The 26,792-nt window shown below is 33.9% G+C and overlaps 1 protein-coding gene across 3 annotated transcripts in view; it reads left to right on the forward strand.

Annotated features, from left to right (window-relative positions):
* Positions 1–299: 299 nt before the first annotated feature.
* The window catches only part of LOC150098361 (transmembrane protease serine 9-like), a 37,137-nt gene continuing 10,644 nt past the window's right edge, over positions 300–26,792 (forward strand). For all 3 annotated transcript variants that reach the window (XM_090404921.1, XM_090404922.1, XM_090404923.1), the window contains exons 1-7: positions 300–587; positions 2,099–2,198; positions 6,352–6,420; positions 7,448–7,524; positions 8,050–8,162; positions 8,283–8,536; positions 8,619–8,779. In XM_090404921.1, the coding sequence (XP_090261047.1) occupies positions 2,135–2,198; positions 6,352–6,420; positions 7,448–7,524; positions 8,050–8,162; positions 8,283–8,536; positions 8,619–8,779 (738 nt within the window). In that variant the 5' untranslated portion in view covers positions 300–587; positions 2,099–2,134. The remainder of the gene's footprint in view (positions 588–2,098; positions 2,199–6,351; positions 6,421–7,447; positions 7,525–8,049; positions 8,163–8,282; positions 8,537–8,618; positions 8,780–26,792) is intronic.

A 26,792-nucleotide genomic window follows, 5' to 3' on the forward strand; every position in this document is an offset into this window, starting at 1 on the left:
AATCATCTGAGTCTTGTCGTTATTATTTTGGTGAAAAGAGATAGCTGAAAGCGAGGCAAGCGCATAATCCAGTGTTCGTTTATAATGAGCAAGAATCCAGTTACTCTTACAGCAATTTCCAGATGGTAAGACGATACTTGCTTCAAGAATTCTCGTGGCTGATCGCGTCGTGTTCGTGACAACTCAAATATATCCAACTATAGTTCGTCGATGAGATACCACTGAAAGGTTATCCCAAGTTTCGCGAGAATGTGCTGTTGTGTTTGGTTGCAGATTTGAATTAGTACCAACTGATTCCGGAGGTTAAAAGATATTATTTTCAATTTGTAATTTAAACATATTTAAATTTAAAGGCCCAGTTATGGGTGTGTTCTATAAAAGGCTCTTATTCACGACTTGGATGTTTTCTTTGTAGAGTTCTTAAGTTGCTTTTATTAACAAAAGCAGGCATTTATTTTATCACTTTATGCCTTTTTTCTTCTGGCTACAAGCTTCAAATCGGTTTCGGTTGAAGCTGTTTTGATAATCAATTGAACTCCATTTTTATTCATCCATCGTGAATCAACTCCGTTAACTCCATAAGCAAGGTATGGTTTCTTTAGCAACTGTTTCATTATATTTACATTTTGTAGGTTATGAGTGAAATATTAGTTCCTTTAAGGAGACAGAGACTTCAAATTAAATCGTTTTGGAAAACCTCGTAATGTACAAATGAACTTATATAATCTTTTAATTGATGAAAATTAATTGGTTTCTTCTTTATCCTAAATCACGATTTATATTTTTTCATTTTCAGATGCCCACTGGGATCGAGTGTAAAGGGTACAGTATCTAAGAGGGTACTACTCATGTATGACAACTTGAATCCAGTTAGGATAGAAACGCAACAAAACAATAATGGGAATAATGTCCCATATAGCACTGATTTTGAAGTGGAGTGGAGGCTAAGAAGAATGAATTTATTGTGGGGTGATACCACAGACAAGCTTGTTCAGTTGCAAGGGGTAATGTGCCTAAATATGTCATATTGCAATTGTATCTCTAGAGTTCAAAGAATAAATAGGGTGTAGTTGAAATGCAAGAATGTTCCACCGAATTGACTAGGCCTTTGAAATGTTTCTATATCTTGATTCTCAGCTATAATGATAACAGAAAAATGGAAACAATATATGACAATTTCTTCGTAAAATAGTGATGAAAATCTGATGTGTACTACCGACTTATCGGTATCTCTGTAGAAGATTATAGAGACCTTTGTAAGAAATGTTATTACATAGATAAATTACAATCTGCAAGGATCATCACTGGGTTACTAAAAGAAACTTTGGTTCAGCAATTTGCTCATATTTTAGAACAATGTTAGGACCCGGATGGATCAAGAAAATGTGCACACTATAAATACTATTATATAACACAGTTGGATTTTGGCTAACGCAATTGATCGACGGCTGTTGCATAAACACAATTATATGACATTGGAATATAAACACATGAATCTGCCAGATTTAAGGCGACCAGTGCTTTACACCCAGAGTTCAGTTCGTAAGCGATTATTGTTCAATCTATACATTGATGGCATTAGAGAATATGTAATGGTCGATGCCAATTTGTTTGTTGATCATGTAAAGATACGCAGTGTAATGAGGCATGATGCTGATATTCAGGACTTAGAGGATTATGAATAGGAAAGTTTGGCAAATGAAATTGCAATCAGTTTAGTGGTAGGGTAAGAGGTAGATGTTTCTCTCGGTGAGCAGTAAGTGAGTGGAATAGTTTCTCTTTAGGTGTAGTGAGTGCACCTGGTGTGAATGAATTTAAGGGAGAGTATGAGAGATTAGTTTTGGTAATGTATAGCCTTTTTTGATGAGCCTGTAACTCCCTGATAATCTTGAAAATAACAATAATAATAATATTTTGAATGTTAACACATTCGTATACAGTGTATGGAAACATCTATTTTTTCGGAAATCTTCTTCTCCAATTCAATTTTAGTTACAATATCAGATTCGTGATAATTTGATCAACCCGATTAATAATTCCATCTTTCATGTTTTCATAAATTTGGCAATATATTTAGAATGTTCAACTCGTTTTGCAGGAAAGAAAACATAACAGGGAAGTGACGGAGCATTCAATGGCGTTCTTGGAAATCGTGGTGGTTGTCATTGCTATTTCTCTTGCGAGATCATCAAATCCAAGTAAGCATCTTAATATTTCAATAGATATGCGACACTGAATAATTATTTTTTGAATTGCAGTATCCAAAGGATGAAGGGTGAGCTTAAAATTCTGTATAAAAGGGCCTTAAGTTTATATTTAAACTTTCAGAGTACATGTGATTATTACACCTATACAAGGTCTGATTTAAGTACTTATACTTTTAAGATAAGATACACACTCATTATAGAATGAGAAGAGTAGATTTTACATTTGTTTCTAATATTTATAAACACTAAATGCAATCATTATGAAAGCAATGGCATCGTCATCAATAGCTAAATGCAAAATATCTTATACACAGGGCCGACGGAAGCGGGCATGCGGGCGTCGCCACGAAGGGGGCGTCGCTGCCGGGGCATGGTTAATAAGTTCATTTTTAGGAAACAAAATTTTTATCATAAAAACAAAAAATTATTAGAATGATCAATATTAAAATAAATAAGGCCGGATTAACCGAATAAATATTTAAAAAAAATTGTATATTGCCGCCTCTTTGATCAGCAGGCTGTTTACAATTTTGCAGTGAGAGCAGGCTAAATGCTTGCCTGCAGAATGTTGTGTCTACTGCAGTCTATCTAAAGTGAAACGGTCAACGGATTTTATGCGCAGAAACGAATTTTCCTATAAAACATTTGTTGCCAGTTAGCCAGTCATATGGTACGCATCTCAGTAGGCTACTGACAGTAGCGCAGTGCGGACTATTATTTCGTCACTGTGTCGTGTTGCGTAATAATTTCTTGTGGTATAAAATAGAAATGGAATCAAAAATTAAAAAAAAAATTATCCGGTGCACAAACTCGTAAGCGTCATGCTGCGAAAGAAGCAGATATTAAGAAACAAACTGGGGCTCTTAATAAATTTGTTAAAATATTAAAATATTCTGATGCAGATTGTAACCAACTCGATACATCAGAAATCAGAGTTGAAGAACTGTGCACATCATCCAGTTTGCATGAAACTACTATTGCAACTATGGAATAAGATAACAAGACGCATGATTTAAGTGAAAAACAGTTAAGAGAAATTTAGTTTTAGTTGACTACGAAACTAACACATTATTAGTCTCTGTAAGTTTAGAAGATCCAGGTGAATGGGGAAATACTGATGAAAAATTACGAGTTGTTTTAATTGAAATGGGACCTGTTCAAAAGAAAATACAATATATCCCAGAGATACATAGGTCGTAAATGTCGCGACACGTATTATAATAGAAAAATGGAAAACGGGGAGCTCGTGCCAAGAACATGGTTCATTTATTCCAAAACTTTAAATTCTGTTTTTTGCTTTTGTTGCAAACGTTTCGCACCTACTGAATCAAGTAGTCTTGTAGAAGGTTATAATGGTTGGAGAAATATAATTACAACTCTGCATAGACATGAGACTAGTTTAACTCACATGAAAATTTCTTAAACTGGAAGTTGATAAACATTTAAAAAACAAAACTGCTATTGATTGCCAAACTCAATGGAAAAGAAACATTGGACAAGTTTTAGAACGCTTGATTGAAATTATAAAATTCCTTGGTAGCCAAAATGTAGCTTTTCGTGGATCAACTGATAAATTATATGAAAGGAATAACGGCAATTGTTAAAAATTAGTGGAACTGTTTGCAAAGTTTGATCCCGTTATGGAAAAATCATGTTGAAAGGGCCCTACATCGAAACAATAGAGAAGACTATTTGAGTAAAGATAGACAAAAGGAAATATTGGAAACTTTAAGTAACGCAATCAGGGATACAATTTTATTATCAATTCGAAAATCTAAATATTATTGCATGATTTTAGACTGCACACGTGATGCAAGTAAAACAGAACAAATGACCATTATTATTCGCTTCCTTTCCTGTGACAATGGAATTGTCAGGATCAGGAAAAACTTTTTATGTTTTGTAATTATATCAGATTCGTGGTTTATGTGCAACAATAATGGCACAACTGGAAAAATGGAACATTCCCATTGAAGACATGCGAGGTCAAGGGTACGACAATGCGGCAAAATTTTCCTTTTGAACAAAATTCCTCGAGCTTTTTAAGTGCCATTTGCTGCTCATACTCTAAATTTAATCATTAACGATGCAGCTAAGTGAATGCAGATACAATTAGTTAGTTTGCAATTATTCAAGAAATATACAATTTCGTTTCATTCTCTTACAAATATTAGGCAATCCTTTTAAAGTTTGTAAAAGTTTAACATTGAAACAGCCATCAAAAATGCGATGGGAAAGTAAAATTAATGCAATCCGCCCTCTACGATATCAGTTAGATATCAGTTAGGAGAAAGTTACGATGCACGTTTTGAAATTTTAAATAATGAAACTTTTAATAAAGAAACTCAGTATGAAGCCAAAACATTATGTGCTAAAATAAAGGACTACAAATTTATTAGTTCTCATATAACTTGGCATGATTTACTTAACAGAATAAACCTGTGAGTAAAATGCTTCCAGACAAAAATATGAACGTTACACTTGCTTTACAATCCGTCGAAAACTTAAAAACAAAAATATAATTTTTGTTTTTAAGTTTCTGTATTTGTATTTGTTTCTGATCGATACAAGAAAATCGATCAGATACAAATTTTAAAGAAGTTCTAAAAGAGGTGGATGGAATGAAGAGGTGAATGGAGAACAAGAATTTAAAACTGGTACGGAAGTTCGACGACGAAGGAAGACACGACAATTTGACTACGAGCATCAGCAAGAGGTGAACGTTCCTTTTCCAAGTTGAGATTGATTAAAACCTACTTAAGAGCAAGTATGTCACATAAAAGACTTGTTAGTTTGGAGTTAATAGCTATTGAAAATTATATATGTGCGGAATTAGACATTAAGACCATTATTTCTAATTTTGTGAATATGAAATCAAAAACCCAGAAATTTTAATTTAAAAAATTTCAAGTATATTTATGAAATTTAATTATTTATGTTATTCTGTAAAGATGTTATTTTTTGAATACTTATAGTAAATGTTCTAATCATTTCTGAATTCTTTTCTTATTTTCCCATCTATCTTGAGTTTCTTTTATTTTCCTAAAAGATAGTTTAATTTATAAAAATTATTAAAAATGTTTTACAAGTTACTAAGAATTTACGGACTTGTGAAATGAAAGCATTTTTAAAACTTTAGTTGCAATAAATTTTAACATTAATTTAAATTCATTTTCATTTTGTTAGCGATTCGGGTCGGGGAGAAGGCTATAATCCTTTTAACATTATATTCAACGATTAAAGTGAATTCGCTTTGTCAAAATTTGCATTAACTTTTAAGAATTTTTTGAATATTCGGGTTTTTAACGATTATCCTGCCTAGTCAACACCCCCGGTTCGTTACATTTAGCGAACCAACGTGTGGCTGTTCTGTCAAAATTTATTTAAGAAATTTCCAATAATTTAAATTTTTATTATCGTGAAAGAACCACACATGCCCGGATCGTTACAGGGGCGCTTAGATTGAAATTACCTGCAGGCGCCCTAGACCTTAGCGCCGGTTCTGCTTATACAGATCAATTAGTAATAAATCACGAGATTGAAATATATTTCATCAATTATGAGAATGTTGGTCCTTCTTGTGTACATTCCTAGTAAACGGAAATATTTTATTATTCACAACAGGAGAACCATTTCAAACTTCGAATATATTCTTGCTTAAAGTGGATAATGATACTGATAAAAAAGCTTGTCTCATTATTCTACTCTCCAAGGAAGCATTGGTTCTTAATCGTCTTGGATTTCAATTTTCTTGATCACTCATGTATTCGCTTTGAATCAGCGCAATTAATAGAAACATTATTTGTTGGTACCACTGGCAAACTACAAGAGATAAAATAAACTACATTATTTCAAATTAAAGAGTTCAAAACCAAATCATTGCCGTTTACAGACAAGTGATTAAAGTCGTAGGCGAGGAATCCTGTTTGCATATTTCTAGAACACATATTGTCCATCAATCTAAGAAAGTCTTCCTTTATGTGCCACTTACTTCAATGAGTAATTGGTCACCTGGCCCAGGCGATGCAGCCATTGATCCCGAAACATCGGAAGTTATCTGCTAAAAGTTGTGATCACAAAATTATCCCAACGCTAATTTCAGTTTTTTTAAATATTATAAATATCAATATTTTTATTTTTCCAGCTTGCGGAATTCGGAAAAAACAACCGGAAGTTATGTATGGTAAAGAAGTTAGACTGCCTCGTTCAGTCGGTGAGTATCGAAATTATTTTTTTGGTGATAGCTTGTTGCATTGTCAATTCAAATTTTCTTCGTTATTTTATGTTTATTCTTGTATTATTTAAAAATATTGCGCGATACTAGATGTCTGATAAAAATATGATGTGTGTATTATGAATTTGCTTTTATGCTGAATACAATTAAAACTCCAACAAAAGAAAATCTATGATTAGTGAAGGGGTTCACTTAGATAAACAAGCGACAGCTATAATTATACATTCAAAATATCTTATGTTTAATTAATAAATCAAAGAAATATATTCTGATGTCGGATTCATTCAGAGTTTTTTCCTCAAAAACATTCCCGAAAATAAATTCAATTATTTGTTCACATTGAGAAAATCTCTTCAGAAAGAATAATTCTTCCCAACAGTTTTTTTCTTTTTTTCATTCACGTTACGAAGAAAATAGGCGATCATCCCATGAATTTCATATGCCTGGATTCATGAGAGGTTCTGTAGCCCTTACAATGCAGCTGTTGAGAAGATGGCGATCTTAATCAAACAATAATCAATTATTCCCTTTTGTGTGGGAGAAAGAGAAAGTCAGAGGGAGCTGCATTCTGGAAGGTAGGTTCTTATTCTCCCACAGTGTTTCGAGAGAATGCATAACAGAATAATCATTAGTTTAAAGCAGGTCATCAACATTCACAGCTTTTTTTCTTTTGGTTTTTTTTGAAGGAATGAATCAGATTCTCACCCTCGAAATATTGGAAATGTAGTACATTAATATTGTGAATACGTTTCGGTTTAGATCCGTGAGGCCTTCTCTAGACATTAAAGCTGTACTTTTAAAACTGCTACTTCAGCTACAGTAAACAAGTGAGTGGTCTCATGCGTCGATGCAAATCACCTAATCTCTAAAGGCATCTTCACAAATCGGTGCCTAATTAGGACTTGAAGCCACGGCCTGTTGGGTAAGCACTAATTATAAATAAATAAATAAATATAAAGTATATTTAGGACGTTAAAGAACTGGGTCTTTTTCTCTTTTTTTATAGCAGCCGTTCGACGCCGGTACCCTCAAGTTAAAATTATAAATGGAACCGATGCGGAGCCCCACAGTTGGCCATGGATGGTAAGTGCTGAAATGTCCAATTCTAGAAATGTAATCATAAGAGTAAAAAAATCTACGTCTGATACCATATTTCTTTCACTCCTGGATAACATAAACAGTTTCCTCTAATACTTTTAATAATTTCCAGTTAGTGTGCTAAATAATTGAAATATTTAAATTAAATTGTATATAATCGGAAACACGCCTTTCCACGTTCATTTGTTACCCAATCTGATTACAGTGAAAGCATCTCTCGATTGTCTTTTTTCGCTAAAAATTCTTTATTAATACTTTTATTTTATTTTATAGATATTAAAAGTGGAAACCATCGCAACTCAGGAGTAAAGCAACACTTGCCATAAGACTTCGCGAAAATTTTCTGCATGAATTCTGTTTAAAGATTATATTTTATTGATTGTGCCACTCTCAATTGGTTAAAACGACATTGTTTATTTTTCGCTGATGATTTCATTTAGATTTTCTTATAAGTCTTCGAAAAGTTTCTACATATTGGTTTTTAAAATATAATTTCTTTTTCCGATGCAGGCAGCAATATACAGTGAGGAGATTAATGGCACTGAGGAGTATTTTTACTGCGGTGGATCACTGATTAGTAGAAAATTTGTGCTGAGTGCTGCCCACTGCTTTTTCGACCACCCGTAAGTATCGAACCCAAGTTTTATTAAGAACTGCTTTTCGTATACTTCCTCAATTTCTTATTGCTGCATATGGTTTCAACATTTTCATAAAAGTGTCTTTTCTATTTCTTCTTATGTTAGGGATTATCCTTACGCGGTTTATTTAGGATCAGTTGAACCCCAAGATGGAACAAAATATATGGTGAAACGAATAATACTCCACCAGAATTACACAGATATCGTGGATTACAACGATATTTCTTTGTTGGAACTAGCAAAAGAGGCTAAGCTCAGCAGTTGGGTATTTCCTATCTGTATTCCCACACCAGCAATGTCTGGTGACTTGTTTATCAACGTGCCGGCCATGATCACAGGTTGGGGAAACACTGGCAAAGGTAAGCTCTAAAAAAAAAACACTACATTCTTTCAATCATTTTGCTTCCGATGATGGGTCTTACTATATTTTCCCCTTTCCAGATGAAAAATCGAACAACCTTAAGGAGGCCAAAATACCGACGGTATCAAATTCGGTGTGCAACGAGTCCTATGCAAAATTATCAAGTCGGAGTTTACCAGATGGCATTATCAGCAGCATGATATGCGCTGGGGACCTTGCTGGTGGAAAGAATGTATGCGGGGTGAGCAATCCGTAATTTGTTTTCAAATGCAATTCAGGCTTAAATATGATTACAGAAATAATTACATAAATTTAGTACATATATACACATATATATATATATATATATACACAATCGGAAATATCCCTCACACATATATGCAAAAGTTACTATTGCTTCCTACACGACATTGGCAGTGTGCTATTTAGTGCTTAGAATGAATGTTTTAATGTTTCATGATTATCTGACGGTTGCAATCATGTGGATCACAATAATGCGAAGACGTCCAAAGAGCAAAGGTATGTAGCTCATAAAAGAGAATGATATGAAATGGTCGCTAAGATTGCATCTGAACTCAAAAGGTACGTTAACCGAGAGCTCTCATCGTACTGGTAAAAAATTTAACAAGAGTAAAGGGATTTTACCGGCAGGTACAACGGAGAAGTATCCATGGAAATACTTCTAGAAAACGCAATGCTGCATCGGAACATCTGTGGAGAATTGTGTGGAGAGGGGGGGGGGTCATTAAGAAGAAATCCTTCTGTTAAGCGAATTGCTCTCTTACTGAATGTAATGAAGCATTCTGATGGAGGTTTTGGGTGAACTACAGCGAATGCAACTTTCCAACGTGTCCGATGGAGATAAAGAAGGGGTTAAGCAGAATCAAATATTACTTAGACAAAAAAAAGAACACCCTTCGTGTTGCATGGAGAAGAATCTCTGGACGAATGACAACCTAAGAGGAGAAAATTGGTTATTGTTGACTGTCTGTCTGTCTGTGTTCACTGGGCATCTACAGATGCCGTATGGTCTCTCCGATGCTCGGTGATGTTGCACACTAGCCCTCGCCATGTAGTCCAGTTATTTGCTTTTCTTGCAGCATCAACTCTCTGAAGATCAGTCACTCCACACACGCCATCCCTCCATCTCATTGATGGTCTACCCCTGCCTCTTTTTCCAGGAACTTTACCTTCTATTACTGTTCTGAGAAGTCCTCCTTCCATCCTTCCTATGTGTCCAAATATTTTAACTTTCTTCTGTCAATATCCTTAAGGAGCCTTAAAGTTCTACTAATCTTTTCTAACATCCATTCATTTGTACGCCTTTCAGTGTATGATATCTTCAACAGCCTTCTGTAACACCACATCTCAAAAGCAGATATCCGTTTCTTATCTGACTTCTTTAGGTTCCAAATCTCGCATCCATAAAATTGGTTATTGTTGACAATGATGAAACATTGTCCAATTGAGGGAAAGTGAAGCGCACAGGCTTCCTTCTGAGAAATGAGAAATGATTGAATTATCCAATCGATAAATCCAGTCGACACTACACCGGTTTCTCAAAGAAGAAGTAGAACGAAAATAACTGATACGAATTAGATTGGATGTCAGAGAGAGAGAGAGAGAGAGTAAGGTAGCTGATGTAATGATAATTGCTTGTTAACAAGGCCATGATAATTACTTTGTCCAATGTCTTGGAAAATATCAAGGCTACAACGTGAGATTCTCGAAAATCTTCTATTCGTTGTGTCAAAAGTTCAGTGAGGTTAGCCAGGAGATTTCTGCGCGTGACAGTGAGAGAATGCATATCTGTAATGGATAGCGATATCATCCGAACTAATGCTGGATTTCATCTCCCTTTGTTGAACACAGGATGGAATCATGAAAGCATGTTTAACGGCATGTCCTAAATCCCACATGATCATGAGAGCCTGTGGAAGCGATTAAAATTGGTGGTTGGTACTATCTCAAATATATTAAAACGGCACAATTTAATTTAAATTTCATTTTAATTTTTCATTTAATTTAAATTAATATATATGAAGATTTGTGAACAGATTCTGGAGGAGTCCCAGTGATTATTTTCATGATTCATTCCAGGGTGATTCTGGAGGCCCTCTAATGGTAGAAGTGAAAAAAAATTGGTATCTGATTGGAACAGTTTCAGGCGGCTACTCTATATGTGCATTCCCAGGATATCCAGCCATATTTACTCGAGTTACATCGTATCTTGATTGGATTAACAGCTATTTACAATAAAATTAAGATACTGTTTTCTCTTAGTGATTAGATATGCATTTGCTATTTTATTATACTGCAATGATGACGAGTTTTCTCCTAAAAAAACATAATAATAAAAAATAAAGCGTAAAGGACATTTACAAGATCCTGATAGCTTCTTTTAAAATATGCAGCTCTCCAATGGCCTTCGCCATCTAAGCTTTCAATGACTTGTTTGGTTATTATAGATATTATTAAAATTGGATATTTTTGATTGTCTGTCTGTCTGTGTTCACTGGGCATCTACAGATGCCGTATGGTCACTCCGATGCTCGGTGATGTTGCACACCAGCCCTCGCCATGTAGTCCAGTTATTTGCTTTTCTGGCAGCATCAACTCTCTGAAGATCAGTCACTCCACACTCGCCATCCCTCCATCTCATTGATGGAGGGATGGCGTGTGTGGAGTGTCTGATCTTCAGAGAGTTGATGCCGCCAGAAAAGCAAATAACTGGACTAATTTGTAATTATTCAAACTGAGATTTTATGATTTTATCCCACAACTGATATAAAATCGATAAATATTACCTTGATCATCTCAATCAAATGTTTTTACATGAACAAATACGTTAATTCAATGAAGAATTTAGAATCCTAATTACTTGAATACAGAATGCTGAGTAGATTTTTTCTTGTTAATTTTATATACGAGTTTAATTTAGCAAAATTCACTACGAAAACTATTACAATGATCCTGGGAAACGAATGTATTCGAGACTCAACCATGTTAGCCATGCCTTTTGGAAATCCGTACGAAACACTCTTCAGCGTTCCTACTTGTAGATATTCAGTATGTTTGGCAGATACTTACAGGAAGTGCGGCTCGGTTCATAACATGTATTAATTGAGAAAGGTCTTTTGTGTTTCAGACTTACCTGGGCATGAGGTTTAATTTGGGGATGAACTGCGAGGTTGTAATTGTTTAAAGTAGTTGTGGATAATAATTATTTTTACGGTACAGCAAGTCCTTATAGTACTGCAGACTATCGAACAAATCACATTTAGTTTAACTGCAAAGAGGTTTAAATCAGACTTAGAGTTCGCAAGTGTCATCAAATATTAAATTTCTTAAAATAGAAAAATGACTTGTATCCTAATCACATCTTTACAATGGTATTTAGAACAACCGATAGTATAATTTATGAAAAATAATTATGCTTTCTGATATTTGCAGAATAAACCACGAATTTGTTGTATTGCATTACCTGCAACCCAAATGTAGTCTTCGAAAGAGAGATGGAGAAATAAATTCAGATTGTAATTCTCTTTCACAAATAACCAGATGTTTAGTTTTACAAGATCTTTTATTCCTGTCTTCAGTTTAAGAGCATCCATCATATCATTTCTGGTTTCTTGCATATTCTCGAGAACAATCTGAGTTCAAACCAGCAACAGACTTCTGTTCCTTCACTTCGATTCTAAGTCATCCAGATTGAACGACGCAAGAAATATTGGCTTCAATGAGTCAGTGGAGTTCTTAGGTACGAAGTGTGCTTCTTAGTGAAGGACAAAAGGCAAGTGAGTATTGAGAGTTTCCTTTCCCCTTGTCAAGGAAAAGCAATTAATGCACTGAGGTCTGCATCCCATATTCGGGTTCGATGCTCGTTTCCTATTTCGGGAAATTTATCTGTGTGAGTTTCAGACTCTTTACATCGTGTGAACGGTTCCTCCATATAGTTGCTAGCAACTCGACGTTGGGTTTGATTCTTTGGAATTAAAATTGGAATTGAAATTCAGTTCGACAAAATTAAGAATATTTGAATTAATATTCTTAATTCAGAAGAATAAGAAAGAAAATAGCAGTATCATATAAAATGCATTTTTCCCTTGACTAATCACATAATATTATCACGGTTATATGGAATGAATATTGACAGCATAAATGCATTTTTTATTAAAATAATGAGGAATTTTTGAAACTGAAGCTTTGCTTTTGCTTAAATTAAGAATTTTTTCGAAATTCGTTACTAACTGGGTATCCTAATTATGCCAAAACTTTCAGATATGAAAACCGACTCTCCATTACACAGAAAAATAAAGCGGTAAAAATGTTAACACAAAATTAGTAGTATTGAGCTCAAATTAAAACCAATTATACATACATGCATACATACATTTTCAAGGCACACCTTTCCTAATTGGGTTGTGGGGGACAACAGCTGCAAGAGGAACTTCCATTGGTCACGATCCTCTGCCACCAATCTCAGGCGTTCTGGTGGGATTCCCAAACGTGTCCATCCAGGGTTTTGAATATAATCTATCCAGCGATTTATTGGCCTTCCCCGTGCCCTCCCACCCACTGGCTTGGCAAAGAGGACTTGCTGAGGGAGCCTCCCCTGTGGCATTCTGATCAGGTACCAGTACCAACACTACTGTAATCTCTCAACACGGAGAAGCTTCTGACTCTGTCGAGTCTTGTCAGCCACACACCTCCTCGAAGGAACCACATTTCACCGCTTGGATTTGTATCAGCATGCTTTCGGTCATTTCACAACTCTCATTACCGTAGGTGAGGATGGGGACATTGACTGCATTGAAGCATCAAGCTTTTCCTTCTGGCTTAACTCCCGCTTCAATACTACCTAAAGGCCAAGCTCCTGTAATATTGAGCCTGCTAAGCCAATTCGAGTATCTAGCTCTACGTCCCACTTTCCATCTTTCGTGAATATGGGCCCAAGGTATTTAAGCTTCTCCACCTGCCTCATTGGGTCTTCACTTACATGTAGAGTGCACTGGGATGGTTGTCTTGAGACCATAAGAGAAAACTAATTATTATTATTATTTTTATTATTATTATTATTATAAATGGGCACCTGAATGGAGTCCATATTCTGATCGCAGTAGGCTTACTACATCATCACTATCAGCGCCGCCCCTAGGAAGTTTGTCGCCCCGTGCAGTAGCATATTTTGCCGCCCCTTAACCCTTATTTTTCGTATAGTTTATGAGAATTTTACCGCACCAAGCGGCCCAAAAAAACTTGTTGTCCAGTGCAAATGCACGTCTTGCACCGTCGGTAGAGCCAGCGCTGATCACTATCCATCAACACCCACCTTTGTAGGTGAATGAGATCACAGAAAAATCATATTTTGCTGTGATCTCATTCACCTACAAAGCGTTACAAATGACTTTGGCTATTCATTTCACTCAATTCCCATTGCTCAAGCAAAAAACTATCTTTCTCATTATTGGGAAATACCAAAGAATCCATTAAATCCCAGATTCAAACAGGAAAATAAATAAATAAACAACGAAATCATATAAAGGAAATTAGTATTTTTATTGTAAGTACCTACTTCATACACAATTTCGAATGACAAACATTTTGTTGTAGTTTATATTTTTAACACATAATGGAAGTAAAATTTAAAGTACCGTATTAAAAAAAAACGTAAGTAGTTATTCAGCAAGTTTAGACATTTACCAGACCTGTTTCAATATTAAATACTATAATGAAATTAAAGCAATCACATTTAAAATTCAAGGTCTGCTTATCCGCCTCCGTCTTAATAGTTCGTTTTATTTTTGTGCAGTTTCTTCTTCATCAATTAATTTACATTTCATTGATTTTTTTGATTGATTCGGAATGGTTTAGAAAATGTAGGGTTTTCTAAACCAGATGGTACATCATTGGATTCGCACACTTTTTATTTTCATCAGAGAGATTTCAGATTCGCCAGAAGAAAATATGTCGAAAGATGAAAATAAAAATGCAATACAGTATCGCTGTTAAAATTCCATCATATTATTTGTTGTGGCAAAAATAAGCAAACAGAAATTTTAATTCGGGAGCAGATTGAATAAAACCAATATTTGTTTTAATGTATTGGATAAATTAAAGATTATTATTTATTTTTAGTGATACTTTCACTATATTTATATATGGTTTTATTCGAAATAGTCACTGTCATCAAAATAATATCAAGCTTCGAGTTGATCGCAAAGAGTTTTTAAGGACATCTGAAAAATAATAATCACAAAACGAAACTGATTACCACTTATAATTTGACCAAAAAAACAATTGCTGAATTTATTGAAGAGCTAAAACAAAATATTATAAGGACTGCACAGACAATCAAGAGATATGAAGCAAGAATAAAGTAATATGTACGAAATATTCAATTTCAACAGGATCAACGTCAATTCTTTCAGGACATCCATAGAAATACAAATGCAAACAATCTTTCACCACAAAAAGAATAAAGGCTCAAATTTTGAAAATCAGCCTGGGACAATCTCATTGAACATAACAAACATGCCCTATGGATTAAAGAAATAGAAACAAAAATGAAACAAAACAAATGCAAAATGTCATTATCGCTAAATAAATGGACCTAGAAATTAAAAAAATAAAACAAAACGGAGTTTACCTGGCAAAGGTGACATACATGGATTTTGGTTAAAGCTTCTAACCAGTATACATGATCGAATGGGAAAAACAAAATAATTGTGTTGCAGTCAGGCAGAGTGGAAGACTGGCTGATATCTCGGTGCACTTTTCTCTACGTGAAGGATAAGGGTGCAGACCCAAACAACTGCCATCCAATAACATGCCTAACAACTGTGCTTAAGCTGTTCACCGCAATCATTGAAATTTCCTTATACCACCAGTTATTAGATTATCGGACTGAACAAAAAGGCAATTTTCAAAAATTCAGACGAACAAATGACCAAATCCTTATTAATAAAACGATTCTTAGAAATTCAAAAGAAGAAAATCTAACTTAAACATGGAGATATTATAAGAAAGCATTGGATTCCCTTCCACACTCCTGGATCCTAAAATCACTTCAAATATTTAGAATTAGCAAAATCATACATTCTTTTCTGGCTCTATGCGAAATCATGGGAAATAACTTTAATAATCAATAATGAACGACTCGGAGATCTTATTATTAAAAGTGGAAGTAGTATGAATGACGGTAGTGACAAGATCAAGTTCAAGATAAGATAAGGAAGTGTGACGTGATTGGTTGATGACGTCATTGTGTGTATCGTCATGAGTTTGGAATGTTTGGAATTTCTCTTTGGGGATATGTGTCACTGGCTTCAGTTCTTGTGTTTTGGTTCGCGTATGGGATTATGGGTGAAGGTAGAGATAAGGATTCGTGTTGTGATTGGTGGTGCACTAGTGACAAGATGAAGATCAAGATAAGATACGGAATCGCGACGTGAATGTTTGTTGTTATGAGATGTAGATAAGTGACGTCATTTGTTATTTGTAAATAAATGTCGTCATTTGTAAATAAGTGACGTTGTTTTGAATGGAAAAGGGAGATATATTAGAGATAATGATTCGTGTTGTTACTGGTGGTGCACTAGTGACAAGATGAAGATGAAGATAAGATAAGGAATCGTGACGTCAATGTGTGTTGTTATGAGATGTAGATAAGTGACATCATTTGTTAGTTGTAAATAAGTTGTAAAAAAAAAATTCTCTGGTTAAGTTGTGGCATTAAATTTCACAAGGAAAAAAAATGTTATCTTCCTTCTTAAATTTGTATAACACATCTATAACACATCAGTGAAGATGAGTGAGCTCATCATTTGCAGATATCTTTTAGTGATATCACCTCCAATTGATACTGATAACTTTTTTGGGAAAAAAAATTTAAAAGCGCGTTTTTTATGATAACTTTTTAGGAAATAAGCGCGTTTTTATGATAAGTTTTTAGGAAATAAACGCGTTTTTTATGATAACTTTTTGGAAAAAAAATAAAAAAACGCATTTTTTTATTTTTTTTCCAAAAAGTTATCAGTATCAATTGGAGGTGACATCACTAAAAGATATCCGCAATCGATGAGCTCACTCATCTCCACTAAGCTGAGCAGACATCTTCTGTAGGAGAGGGGATGGTGAGAGACTATGGAGATTGGGTTAGGTGGGGGGAGCATTGCACGGAAGATATCTGTCACCCTCTGTGATATCACAGAATGAGAGACATATGTTCCCCAGAAATATCCAAACATATAACGACATTGTTGTCATGTTTTTTTTGGCTATGGAATTGTGATTGATGTTTTTGAGATAAGATATCTTGGAATTTTCCCAGGCTGACACATATCCGTCATTGTCATCAGGGTTTATCCAACACCATGTAGAAACATGTCCGTGAATCATCTGCGCAAAAGTTTCATTTTGGAAGGAACGGTCAGGGTTAAGGGTCAGGTAAACATTACTATAAGGAAAAATAAACGAGTCAAGTGTCTTTGCAGTTATGAAAATTCGTTCATCCTGTGAAGTTATCGTATTGTGTTGTGTGATTGGTATCCAGGAAAGTAAAGTAAAGTAAAATAATGGGTGAGCCACAAAAGTCATTGAAATTTTCTTTCTTCAGGAAAATAGCACGAGACCAAACTGTTCACCTAGCTCTAAAAGGAGTGAAACCAATTATTATTTTAGAAGACACGTACATTGTGATGTATTTATCCAGGACCACTTGGGAAAAATTACGCAGCAAGTGGTCTGATATCCTCGGCTACTTGCAAAGAAGAGTTGACTACGAAATGGACCTTGGTGAGTGTTATATTCTGAAATGCCAAGATGGGGAACTAATACTTGATGATACAGGAACTGATGGAAGTAGGGTTTTTTCTATTAGCTGTGAAGAAGCTGAGAGATTTTCACCAAAAATGTATGACATTGATAATCATTTACTATTTTTGGAAACTGAATTACCATCTGTTCGTATAATGGGAAAAATTATCACCCAATATTTAAATTCATCAATGGTAAAATTAGACTTTCAAGATTTGATCCAATTCGATAAAGATTCTTTATTTTGGGACATTTACAAACATTTTACAAAAACTGTTTGTGTATATTTGCTGACAAAGAATACACATAATGTTTAGTGAGGCATGGTGTCATTTCCAGACTGCCACAATATCAAACGTATGGAAGTTTGTTTACCATGGTATCTGATTTAAAAATTCTTTTGCGTGACCAGCTATTTTGATGTAATGTAACCAAGAAACAGTGAGTAACAAAAATTTTATTCATTGAACTCTTTGGAAAATGTTAAGAGTCTAAACTAAATATTGTGAAATATTTTTAGGTAATTACATGTTTCAAATTATTCTCAGTGAATATACTTGTAAATAGTATTTCAGCAAAATAAAATGTGCATTTGTAAACTTAAATGAACAAAGATGTGTGTTTTTGTTGTTGTGTTTTTCCAAAGTAAATTTTTACTCAGTTATTCTGATTAGATCTTGATATTGAAATCTGCAACTTTATATCTTAATGCAATTCTGTTTAATTGTTTAAAAAAAAACACAACTGTGAAATTAATGCCAGGACAGGGGAAAAAAGTGTTGAAAACGAATATCCATGTATTGATTATTTTAGAAATTGTCTAATGCTACCTATTAATATTATTTGAGTTATCTGAAAACAAATCGTTCACATAATCGAAAATCCGAACTGTTAGAATTTGGTTATTTTACAGAGAGAGAGAGAGAGAGAAAGAGAGAAGCACCTAATTAAACCAACAAAACGTGACTTTAATGTTTCTTTAAAGTTTGGCATAGAGAAAATGTTTGTACTCTACAGATAACACATATACAAATTTTACCCTTCCCTACACAAAGTAAGATAAAAACACACCAACAGTATATCCAACAGCATGTGAAAACATGTCGTTGAGTCATCTGCACAAAAGGTTCATTTTTGAAGGAACGGTCAGGGTAGGAGTTGGTAAGTGTAAACAGTACTATAAGAAAATACCAGAGAGTCGAGTGACTTTGGACTAAAGGTAATCGTTCATCCACTGCAGCTGCTGTTTTGTGATTTGTGTTTGGTAATGCAAAAATAATGGGTGAGCCACAAATTCTTTGAAAGTTTCTTTGTGAAAAGTTCTAATTGTTTAGAATTTTGTAAACCAATGTTACCATAAAGTAATCTAAGAAGAAGAATGAAGGAAAACGATTATGAAAAATCGACAGTGGGTGAAAAATACGAACTTTCAGTTATCATTGGGATAATTGATATACAATTTTTGTTGAATAAGAGTTCAAATTTATTTCATAAAGAAATTTGTATTTCTGATGGAATTAGTGCAAGATATGCAGTGACAAAATCCTTGTAGTTGGAAAGAATTACCTGAAAGAGTTAAAAAACAGAATTCTTGGTTAATAAAATATAACCATCAGCTGAAGTGGGAAATTGGTTCACTAGCTGTGGACAAACTAAGAGATTGGATGATAGAATCGACATGTAAATATCATATATTACTTGCCAAAGGAAGAGAAAAAAATCAAAAACATTAAAGAAGTTAATAGGGAGGCCTGTTCTTGATTTAAATGAAATTGGATGCCCAAAACGTGAAAACATAATGTGTACTTTTAAATGCTTTTGGAAACATAACGAAAGATTCTGTGCTTTTAATAATTCTCTGAAGTATACGTATTTGATTTGAAAATATAAATATGCAACCCTTAATTTTACTACTACAGTAATAAATTCCCAACAAACAAACACCAAATGAAAATTAACTTTCAGATGAGAGTCACATTGTCAAAACCATAAGATGGCAATTCGACAACAATGGAAGAAAATTTGATGTATTTTTCAATTTATTTATTTTCTGTATTGTTAGATTCAGTAAATACAATTTGTAAATAATATTTCGTTCAATAAAATGTGTAAATTAAATGAACAAATTGGGTGTCGTAGATGTGTTATACAAATTTAAGAAGAAAGAACATTTTTTTTTTCCTTGTGAAATTTCATGCCACAAAGTAACCAGGGAATTTTTTTTTTGATTCATTGAATTAAAAGTCTTATTTGTTCGTTATCTACAAACAAGGTTAATGAATGAAAATTAACAGCGTGGGAAAATAATTCACAAATAAATTCTACTTACAGAAATAGGTTAAGAGCACAAGGAATCGAAGGTAAAATTAATAGTTTTATTGGTAATTTCCCAAAGGAAACCAAGAGTTCGAAACAAAACACACGATTTCTCACCTACATACAACAAAAGGCAACCGGATAAGATAGATACCTTAAAGGTAAGACTTAATGAGAAATATCCAGTGTTGGAAAATAATTTCTAATTTATATATTTATTAATTCTGCTGAGTTATTCTGTTAGAATATGACCTGTAAAAGTAAAAAAAAAAAATAACGAATCAATTGAAAAAAAAAATTTTTTTCACTTGTCTGAATTCCATACTCTAACAGCAATCGGAATTCGAACCCGAAAATAACACTTACCCTAAACAAAACGGTGCATAGATTTTCCCACCAAAGTTGGACAACAGTGGGGAAGGATTAATACAGACAACCAATCGGATAGTACTCTAAATTAAAATTAAATGTAAGCATTAATTTACAACAACAATGAATTCCGACCATAACGAAGAATGAATAATTTTAGGAAACATGTTATTCGAACATCCTGATACTAAGTCCTTAGTCATATGTAATTATTTGAGAAATATCCAAACTTGAGGAAATGCTACCTTTGAACAATACACCAATTTACGGATATGACTCATGTCATCCCTTTGAAGAAAACTGCTCGCTTGGGGATATTGCAAATGACAAAACCCCAGCATCTACGGTCTGTAATCTAAAGGACGAAGTAACTAGTTCAGGTTACAGTGTTTACAGAAATTTCATTCTTTGTGGTTTTTGTGTTTGTGGTGTGTTGTGGATATAAAATTGAACTATTTTGGAATATTCGTATTTAGAAGAGTCATCTGGAAAGCTGTAAGTACTTTTTTAACTTAAAGACTGCAACTGCTCGCATGTTGTTTGGTAAGCGTAATTCTAATACTGAATAGTTTTTTTTTCCATAAGAATAATCATTGAGTATATATTAGAGTATCAACATGGATACATTAGCGATTTTTATGTCTAATGTGTGTGTGTTTAAGGAGAGGTATTTTAAGTATATAATTAATTATTCAGAAAAGCTCGAATAGCTTATTACACTGCCGCCATCGCGACTTACTCTAAGAATCCTACCGTTTAACAGGAAAGAAATACCTCAAAATGTATTAGAAAATTAGTACAACCATCTAGAGAAGAAAAAAAACTGTATGTTTGAGTGACATAGCATATAATTAAATTATTCTGAAAACCTCGAAACTGTGAATTTCCAAACACATAATGTCACGATTCTTATCTCTAAATATCACCCACAAGGCAATAAACGAACCAAAAACATCATGTGATATTTCTGACAAACAAGGGCCCCAGCGAAATTCCAAAATCAATAACAACAAACATTCGTATCACGATTCCTTATCTTATCTTGATCTTGATCTTGTCAGAAGTGTCCACCAATGACAACACCATTACTTATACACTAATATATCTCCCTTTCCATTCAAAACAATAACGTCGCTTATTTACAACTAACAAATGACGTCACTTATCTACATCTCCTAACAACACACATTCACGTCACGATTCCTTATCTTATCTTGATCTTCATCTTGTCACTAGTGCACCACCAATAACAACAGAAATCATTATCTCTAATATATCTCCCTTTTCCATTCAAAACAACGTCACTTATTTACAAATGACGACATTTATTTACAAATAACAAATGATGTCACTTATCTACATCTCATAACAACAAACATTCACGTCGCGATTCCTTATCTTATCTCGATCTTCATCTTGTCACTAGTGCACCACCAATCACAACAATCCTTATCTCTACCATCACCCATAACCCCATACGCGAACCAAAACACAAGAACTGAAGCCAGTGACACATATCCCCACAGAGAAATTCCAAACATTCCAAACTCATGACGTCACACACAATGACGTCATCAACCAAACACGTCACGATTCCTTATCTTATCTTGATCTTGATCTTGTCACTACCGTCACCCATACTACTGGTGAAAGATGATTCCTTGCACCATTGCTCTTCAACATTTTTTTGATGCCTTTGTCTATGATTTTGAGGAAAACAAAACTTGGATGTGAAATTCCTAAATATAATATTAAAATTTTCCATCTGTTGTACATGGATGATTTCAAGTTACACAAAAATTTGGCACAGTAAATACACAATTCATATTTTCAGTCTTGATATCAAAATGGAAATTAGTTTACATAAATGTGTAATTTTATCTCTTAAACGAGGAAAAAATAATTACATTATCCATTTTAATTTTGATGAAGAGAAATATATAAAAGCAGTTTCAGATGACGAACACTAAAAATACCTGGAATATTAGAATCCTGTGATGTTCTCCACTCAAAACATAAACAACAAGCAGCAGACGAAAACAGCAAAAGAGTTAGAAATATTCTGGAAACAAAACTAAATGGATTAGGCACAATTAGATAAATGAATTTTGCCTATATCAGTGATCCGATACACAGCTGGCATTTTAGATTGCACAAAAGAAGAGATTGACACATTGCACTCCAAAACTAGAACATTAATGACTATGCATCATGTATTACATCCACGAAGTGATGTTGACAAGTTGTACCTTCAAAGGAGAATAGGTGGACAGGGTCTGCTGAACGTGAGACATATTGTAGAAGAAGAAGAAATTAGTTTAAAGAGAGAGTTCCATCTACAATACGTCTGAGCCAATACATCAAGAGATTACATGTGGGCCTTTTAAAATCAACAGGAAAGAAATCCTTGAACTGGAAAAATAAACCCTTCCAAGGCCAATTTTTTCCTGATACTGTAGACGTGAATGAGACAAAGCCTACAATATCGATATATATTAAAAAAAGAAACAGAAGGATTTATTCTAGCAGTTCACGAAAAGTCCTTACAAATTAATGCAATGAAAGCAAAATTTTTGAACATCAGTAATAACAGCAAATGCAGTTTATGCGATCAGAATGCTGAGACTGTAGCACATCTAATCAGTGCCTGCAGCAGGAAAAATGAAACTGATAAATACTGCCCTGTTCAAGTGGCAAAATAATTCGTTAGCATGTATGCAAAACATATGACTTTCCTGCTTCTGATACCTGGTGGGAGCATAAAATTGAGACAGTACTGGAAAACGAAAAAGCAAAAATTCTCTACGACTTGAATACATACCGATCGGCATTTGGAACCCAATAGACCTGGAGCCTTTGAAAGCACTTTCTCATCATATTAAATTAGTAGATAAAGATTTAGTCAGCAAAAACTCATTCTTATTATTTAGGTGAAATATGATAGCCGAAAGCATTCAGCTGGAAACTGAATTTTCATTTATAGATTCAACAGCAAAACAGCAAATATTCTAATGGTGCACTTTGTACTTGCTCTTTTTAACAGATCAGGTTCTACGCGAACCAGTTCATTATTTGTTTGGAATTAAGACAGAAAACTAAGACTATGTAACTAGAGATTTGTGTCTGGGAATTTCATATACATAACTGAATTTTCATTTATAGTGAGCATAACCTCAAGTTATTCAGACAGTAAAATTTGTAGGGTAATGTGATACTTCCTTCTAGAAGTTTCGTAATTGGGTGCTTCGTGTTCGTGACTACGCAAATATATCCAACTTAGTTCGTTCTTGGGATACTACGGAAATCTGATTCAGTGCGTGTAAGATTATATTTAATTTCAGATTTAAATTAGTGCTAAGGGATTTAGCGATTAAACGACTTTAATTTAAATTTGTAATTTAAAGATTTAAATTTAATTACCCAGTTATTCGTATAAAAGGCTCACTCCCCGCGACATGTGACTCAGATGCTTTTTTTGTAGAGGTGTTAGGTTCCGTTTCGAAACTGCAATCTTTATGATTGGTTCATACTTGAGAAATATCTCCGAGGAATGCAAATTGATTCTACGACGATGCGGTAGCATTAATAAGAACGTGCTGTTTTAGGAAATACAGAAAGAGTGGATTAGGTGGATGCTGAAGTCGATTTTAGAAACCTAAGAGTGCAGTATTGTGAACTAAAAATTGAAGTGAAGTTTTTCTCTCCACCTTTGATAGTAGACTAAATTGTCTATAATATTGGAAATTACTTTCCAACTGAAGGCGAGTTTCCCTTCTCATACCTTTATCGGTAACAAGTGTTTGTCTCTGCTGAAAAATTAAATAATCCCGCCAGAATATATGTGAAATTCCCAGACATCATACCCTAGTTTCATAGCCTTAGTTTTCGGTCGTACTTCCTAACAATCAACGGCATTGATTTAAGAAACTTATCATGTGCATGTATTTAGAATAAGTGATAAACACAGACTGTTTTGCTCTCCCTATTTTCAGAAAAGACAGATTCAACAGCAAAACAGCAGATGCTCTAATGGTGCTCTTTGCAGATGCTGTTCTTAATTTTTTCGCCAGAAAGTACAACCGTGTGATAGAGGTAAGCATCGGATTTGAGGATTAGATAGATCATTAGTTAATTTGTTCTTTTTAAATCTTTATTCTTTATAATGATGAACAAATCTGTTTTCTGTATTTCAAGATAAGGTGTTCTTTTTAAGTGGATCCTGAAAAATAAACTATGGGAAACATCATTTAATAAACGTTTTATACGTTGATTCGTAGGAACATATACGAAAAAATGTTTTAATACCCCACTCAGGTTAGAAAATATACTATATGTTTAGAAAAAAACTTACGTCAGTGGGAATCATAAAAAACGCAAATAAGATAATAAGATTCAAATTCTCTTAATGGGTGGTTTATACAAAAAAAAATTACAAACAGTCAAGAGCAGTTCTAAATACATCACTGTAGTAATGAATGGTGTCGGTCACTATTTTAACGACAAACAGTTTGGGTCTGATTGCATTGCATGCAGTTATTCACAAGCGAAAATCGAATTAAAATTAATAAGGAAGTATGCATTGAGGACTATGAAAATAACCATTTAGAAAAACAATTTATGTACAGTACTCCTTTTCGTAATCTACCATGAATGGTGTTTTAAACAGGAATACAGAAATTCAAAATTTCAAGTTTACTCTTCGTTCTTTTTATCTACACACACACACACACATTTCCGAATGAAATTATTTTGGAACATTCAAACATTTCCAATGGAAATTTCAATAGTGTTGAAAGGCAATTACAGAGTTGTATAGACTTGATCCTGTTTAACATAAAGGACTGTTAAGAGATCTCTTTTGATATAACCCGACTTCTTCATTCAGATGCCCCTTTCTATCTGAACTCATATTCCGTGTGAAGGTGGATGATCTTTAACTTCAATAACTAACTCAGGCAATTTAACGTATCTCTTTCATTCAATTACACTTTTTGTTTCGTATGTCGCTACCCTACCCACTTGACTGAAGACGAATGAATTTGTTTTGCAATAGACAGTACACTAAAATGCTTTTCGCATTTCAAAAACTTGCATTAGACTGGAAAGAGAAGCGATGACATCAGTAGTGAGCAGATATCACACAAAAACCTAAAAAAAAAAAAAAAAACTAGACCGCGATGAAAATTTTAAAAATAACACTCAAAATGTTGGTATTCTAATTAAAGAAGAGTTTATTTATAAACGAAAATCAATGTAAGGTCAGGAATGTGCAAAACCACTGAGTTCAAAGAAGCCAAGATATTTGTTTCACCACATTCAAGCAAAACGAAAATAAAATTGAAAGTACTTATGTGGTTCCTTTTTCTTTGTGGTAATAACTTTGTTTTTCATTTTCATTTAGTAAAGTTAAGAGGAGATTTTATCAGAGAACAATAAAGTTATGATAAACAAAATACGCGGTTGTTTCTTCGTATCAGTAGCCTTATTATAGAACATTTTTTGTATCTGACGCTGCAACTCTGAAAGCGTGCGAAATGGAGTCTTGGAAACAGTTGCTTTGTTGATTTATGTCAGGTATCTTAGAGACACCATTTTTATGTGGGAGTTGTAAATATCATCATAAGTGAATGGATTGCTATAAAAGATGCAACCGGATATCGATTTGCCATTTCATACGCATAGTAAGAATCATTTATTTCTGTTTCATTAAACTACAGCTCAGATACACGACATTAAAAACTATTAATGGTCAGGCGGAAAAGTAGCTTAAAAAGAAAAAAACCAAAATTATAAGTAAACTGCCATTTAGATGGAGATTTCTTTTCTTTTTATTATTAGCGATAGGATATCTATCTCTCAGTAATCGAATCTTAATCAGAGCATGCTAATTTGCAAGACAAACTTACAAAGACTTGTGAAATTATGAATATTATTATAAATATTACTAATAAAGTGTTTGTGTCATTGTAGAATGCGATTGACGAGTGAAAGAGTTACATATCTTCTTCGGGGGAGCACATATATATATATATATATATATATATATATATATTTTTTTTTTTTTAATATATATATATATTTTTGTGTATAATTTTTTGTTATAGGGAAGCCCTGGTTTTCCCCCAGCCGGCTGAGTCTGCAAATTAATACCTCATCCAGTGAAAAGGAATCCTGGAAGCCAATATCCTATCAAATTTATGTGATGTAGATAAAGGTTTTAATCATCTGAGTCTTGTCTTTATTATTTTGGTGAAATGAGATAGCTGAAAGCGAGGCAAGCGCATAATCCAGTGGTCCTTTATAATGAGCAAAGCATCCAGTTACTCTTACAGCAATTTCCAGATGGTAAGACGATACTTGCTTCAAGAAATCTCGTGGCTGATCGCGTCGTGTTCGTGACAACGTAAATATATCCAACTATAGTTCGTCGATGAGATACCACTGATAGGTTATCCCAAGTTTCGCGAGAATGTGCTGTTGTGTTTAGTTGCAGATTTGAATTAGTACCGAGTGATTCCGGAGGTTAAAAGATATTTTTTTCAATTTGTAATTTAAACATATTTAAATTTAAAGGCCCAGTTATGGGCGTGTTCTATAAAAGGCTCTTATTCACGACTTGGATGCTTTCTTTGTAGAGTTCTTAAGTTGCTTTTATTAACAAAAGCAGGCATTTATTTTATCACTTTATGCGTTTTTTCTTCTGGCTGCAAGCTTCAAATCGGTTTCGGTTGAAGCTGTTTTGATAATCAATT

The sequence above is a fragment of the Typopeltis vanoorti genome, chromosome 15 (assembly GCF_054136105.1).
Source record: "Typopeltis vanoorti isolate ZY-2024b chromosome 15, IOZ_Tvanoo_1.0, whole genome shotgun sequence".
Lineage (NCBI taxonomy): Eukaryota > Metazoa > Arthropoda > Arachnida > Uropygi > Thelyphonidae > Typopeltis > Typopeltis vanoorti.